Genomic DNA, 4,574 nt, shown 5'->3' on the forward strand with positions numbered 1-4,574 from the left:
ATTCTCCTCTCCAATTAAGATTACACCAAAATACTATATTTAAATCAAGTTGATCAATAAAATTGCAACAAATATTACATCCATTTGAATAAACAACAAACATAAAAAATAAAGTTAAAGTTTGTACGATTTGAATAATATACTATACATACTCTATTTTGGAATTTAAATATCAAGTTATCACAATTAGACTATCTCGATGATGTTAAGTTACCCAAATAACTGGTCAAAGTTAGAAATTAGAAAAACAATCATATATACAAATCAATTGTCTAAAAAACATTGAAACATTTTAACTTTTAACAAACCGAATTTTAGTTTTTAATTAAAAGATAATTAAAAAGTTAAATGTAAAATAAAATAAATACTATATTTAAACACTTTGTGAAGATTAAAATAGGGAAGAGCATAATTTTGAATCATTATCCAAAATAAGTGTTTTTAAAGGAGTTTTCATCATGAAAAATGGAAAAAATCAAACATATATTTTTTTTCAAGAGGAAATGTTATTTAATAAACTTTTTTAAATGAGTTTTTCAATGATTTTGTGAATCTCATTGTGTTTTCAAATAAACGCGACAAAAATTGATACGAGACGAAACTTGACTCGAATTCGGGACAAAGAAAAAAAACAAGTTTGGGTAAATATATTTCAACCCATTTAATTAAAGTGTTGATACGGCATAACACAAAATTAACGAATAATATTAAGGTTGAAAATTTTAACTTTAAATCAATGTTTTAAAAACCGGTTGGACCGGGAACCGGGGGAGGGAGCAGTTCAACTATCACCGGTTTTACATTGATTTCTAAACAGGACTGAACCGGTCGGTTTTTAGAAAAATCCGGTTGAACCGGTCAAAATAAACCGGTTAAACCGAATAAAAAACATAAAAAATGAACCATTTACATAATAAACATTGGTGATTTTTTTCATATCTATTTATTTTTTTCTCAAAATAAAAACATATGGTAAATGTTATAAAGTTTTTTGATGTGTTTTTATTCATCCAAAACCATATTTAGTTTCGGTATTATACTTTATTTTCTTTATGACGTAGATGGATTGATGTAAAATACTAAAATTTATGGTTATGTGTTATTTTAATGTATTTGGATTTATCTACAACTTATTTTTATATGTATTTTTAATGTTTCAACTTGTAAACATCAAATTCATGATTTATATATGTATGTATGTGTAGAAAAATAGGAAAAAACATGAAAAATATAGAAACCGGTTCACTTGACGGTCAAACCGGTTGAACCGTGAGCTGGTCACCATACCGGTTTAACTAATAAACCGGTTTTTAAACATTGCTTTAAATTAGACGTGTTGATACGACATGACACGAAATTAACGGATAATATTAAGGCTGGAAATTTTAACTACTATAAGCCATTTATTAATATGTAAGTTTTTTTGAAGGGTTTAGGTCATTTTTAGTGACTTAATTTTTGGTTTTATGTTTATTTGGTCACTTAACTTATTTTAAGTTTTAAAAGGTCACCGAAGTTTTAAACTTATGTTACAATGGTCATTAAACTTTTGGTTTGGTCACTTAACTTTTGGTTTTGTGCTCGTTTAGTCATCTAAATTTTAAAAATTTGAAACTATACAGCCCCTCGACCACTCCCTCATTCCTCCAAACTCGTAATACTCTTTCCATTTTGCTCTCTAAACCTAATATAAATTTAGTTATTCCGGCTCCTAACCGTTAATTTTTTTTGTCTGTCAAACTCATACCCTTTCAACATGTTAAATGTTTCAACCTCACATGCAACAAAACAATTCAAGGTACACCGTTAACCTGGAACACGACAAAAACTCAACACGAAAATAAATGAATTGACACGACACAATACGTTAATTAAACAAATCAGTTTAGGATCAAGCTATCTCAATTAGTTTATTGTTTTAACAAAAACAAAAACCCGACACTAACATGTTTGCAAAGTCTATTTTCAACCAACTTTATAAACAATTAGGTGTAAAACCTGTATAATATACGGGTTGATTAAAAAAGATTATATATCAATTTATAAATAATATATTTTTTTCAAAATTAACTTTTGAAATAAGGAATGAAAAACATATTAATTGCAATTTATTATTACATTTAATATTTTACATATATAAGTATGTGTATTATGTGACTCTAATTTTTACAAATTGAAAAAATCTAGAAATTGATGTGAATATTATTTATTTCAAAAATATTATAAAATAATAAGTTTCAAAACTAATGGCAAAATGAATCTTCATTTATTATAGTTGATTTATATAAAAATATCAAACTCTTCTATTTTGAAGATAAAATAAATTTTTCATTAAAAGCTTCAAAAATAAATTATATCATTAATGCCCTTGGTTGGCACGCATAAAATTTGTTCAAAATAGTAGGTTTCCCGTTTCAAAATGGTAACAAAATCAAACGACTTCAATAATTTCAAATTGGTCCACCGTTTAGATCATTTCTCAAATAAGCCAAATTGTATCGTTTTTATCAGGTCTACTCGATTTGGACATGCCTACCTTTTAGTAAATAAATAAATATTGTCCTAATTTTCAAACATGAAATACAAAATAAATTTGCTTTTTAGATTAAGTGAGTGGTAACTTGTACTTGTAGCAACGAAATTTGTACATGGTGAGAACTTGCTAAAAGTAAAAATGTTTTCCCTTTCCTTCACGCGACACATGTGTAGTTTGTGTACTCTCTCAAAACTCAAAATCATATACAAAAAAAAAAAAGTTCAAAAAAAAAAAAGAAATAAATCTCCCTAAAAGAAAGAGTACACACATTCAGATCTGGATCCCATGAACTTCGCCTTCGTTAATCTCAACCGTTGGATCATCATCAACCACGTCATCATCGCCGTTCATGTTATCTTCTTCTTCTTCATCCACGTCATCAATGGCATGACCCACCCACTCCTCCATGGGTGCGCACTCCACCTTATGGTGCACCCTCCAGTCATGCGCTTGACACCCACGCGAACAATAGTTCACTTTCCCACAACCCGAACATCTTCGAAACTCGTTTTTTCGGGTCTCGGGTCGCCCGCAACCCTTGTAGGAGCATATCCGTATACCCAAACCCGGAAACCCGTCTTCTCTCGACCCGAACCACTCAACCAGGAACCTGTTTGCTGGGTGCATTTCGCGCCCGGTTAGGTTGAACCCGTAGTCACTAAACAACTGGATGTCGAAATCGGACGGATTCGGGAGCGGATTCGGAGCTCCGGTTTGATATGATGGAGGTGGAGTAGGACGTGGTTGTTGGTGGTTATGGAACTGCCACCCCGACGATGGCGGAGATGGTGAGTTGTTGAAGACGCGTAGGACAGATGCGAGTTCGCGCGCGTTGGCTTGCACGAGTAAACGACGGCCTTCGGTGATGTTCTTACGGACGCCGTAACCGTCTTGGAGGCAGTGGCCGAGTTCCCGGAGAGCGTCGATGTGGCCAAGGAAGGCTGCTCTAGCACACAGCGCAACTCCGGCGCGGAGGTCCTTGTCGTTCTTCAACCCTCCACTGCCGTTGAACTGAATCAGAGCTAGTGAGTACAGTGCCGGAGCGTGTGATTTAATCGCCGCCTTCGCCATCAACGACGCTCCACTTCCTCGATTTTGCAAGCAATAAAAGCGGATCTGCGGAAAATAAGCTTTAGAATTTAGATATATCGCCATATATCGGCCATTGCTTTCTATAACAACCGACGTTACATTGAACTCAAACATTTTGTGTAATAGTAGCAATTAATGCTTACCATTCCAAGCATATAATATGCCTCCGTGTTGCCGGCGTTGACGCATAGTTTCAAAAACCGGTGAGCCTCCTCGCACCAGTTTTTAGCTCTTACAGCAAGCGCTTTCGAACATGATTTTGCTAAAACTAGAGGATGCAGGCCTAAATTATTCAACCGCTTACATCTGTAACATAATAAAACACAGATTTTCTTCAGCTTTCCATCGTCAAAACAAGATTATAACAGAAACAGGTATGAATTAAAACGCACGTAAGAAGAACAGCGACGAAATCAGACGGAGAAGAGGCTGTAGAACTGAGCTTGTAGAGGATAGATATAACAATATCATCAGGTAACGCTTCAAACAGATCAGATCTTCTTCTAAAGGCTCCTCTTTGCTTCTTCATGAGCAATCTCTCTGTTTTCTTTCACTGGATGTTGTTGTTTAATCTATGTAGATGTAGAGATTTGTGCAGAAAAAGTTTGATTAATTTATGAAGCATGAAGGCGTAGGGGTGTGCATCTCGAAACGGTTGATTCATCCGTTTATTGCCTGAGAGGTTAGAGAAAATCAAAAGCTAAAAGATGGAGGCATAAGAGCTTTTATAGTTGATGAGGTAAACTAATAAAGCTGCTATTGTTAAGGAGCCCACGTACTAATAAAATAAAAAGTAGGAGAATAAATGGAAAATATCAATCTTTTTTATTTTGTTTTTAATTAACTATTACAAACTTACTTAATTATAAGTTGAATTTTAATTAAAAAAGTTGATATAAAAAAAAAAGTATAAAGATGACGAGATCAGAACATGGACTTGAATAAT

General features: G+C 33.3%; 1 protein-coding gene across 1 annotated transcript; it reads right to left on the bottom strand.

The window, feature by feature from the left end:
- Positions 1-2,581: 2,581 nt before the first annotated feature.
- On the bottom strand, positions 2,582-4,333 carry LOC145102614 (F-box protein At5g50450-like). Its single transcript, XM_079040059.1, has 3 exons — positions 4,021-4,333; positions 3,772-3,934; positions 2,582-3,652 (listed from the first exon to the last, which is right to left on the bottom strand). The coding sequence occupies exons 1-3, from the start codon at positions 4,155-4,157 to the stop codon at positions 2,807-2,809; spliced, it is 1,146 nt and encodes a 381-aa protein (XP_078896185.1). The 5' UTR covers positions 4,158-4,333; the 3' UTR covers positions 2,582-2,806.
- Positions 4,334-4,574: the final 241 nt, after the last annotated feature.

This window comes from Lactuca serriola, chromosome 4 (assembly GCF_051521515.1).
Source record: "Lactuca serriola cultivar US96UC23 chromosome 4, Lser_US96UC23_V15, whole genome shotgun sequence".
Taxonomy (NCBI): domain Eukaryota; kingdom Viridiplantae; phylum Streptophyta; class Magnoliopsida; order Asterales; family Asteraceae; genus Lactuca; species Lactuca serriola.

What these genes read in the sequence shown, in the direction of transcription:
- LOC145102614 (XM_079040059.1), bottom strand. Translation starts at nt 4,157, where the DNA reads ATGAAGAAGCAAAGAGGAGCCTTTAGAAGAAGATCTGATCTGTTTGAA. An exon ending in TTCGTCGCTGTTCTTCTTAC is followed by an intron (nt 3,935 to 4,020) that starts GTGCGTTTTAAT and finishes ATTATGTTACAG; the next exon opens with ATGTAAGCGGTTGAATAATT. An exon ending in CATATTATATGCTTGGAATG is followed by an intron (nt 3,653 to 3,771) that starts GTAAGCATTAAT and finishes TATTTTCCGCAG; the next exon opens with ATCCGCTTTTATTGCTTGCA.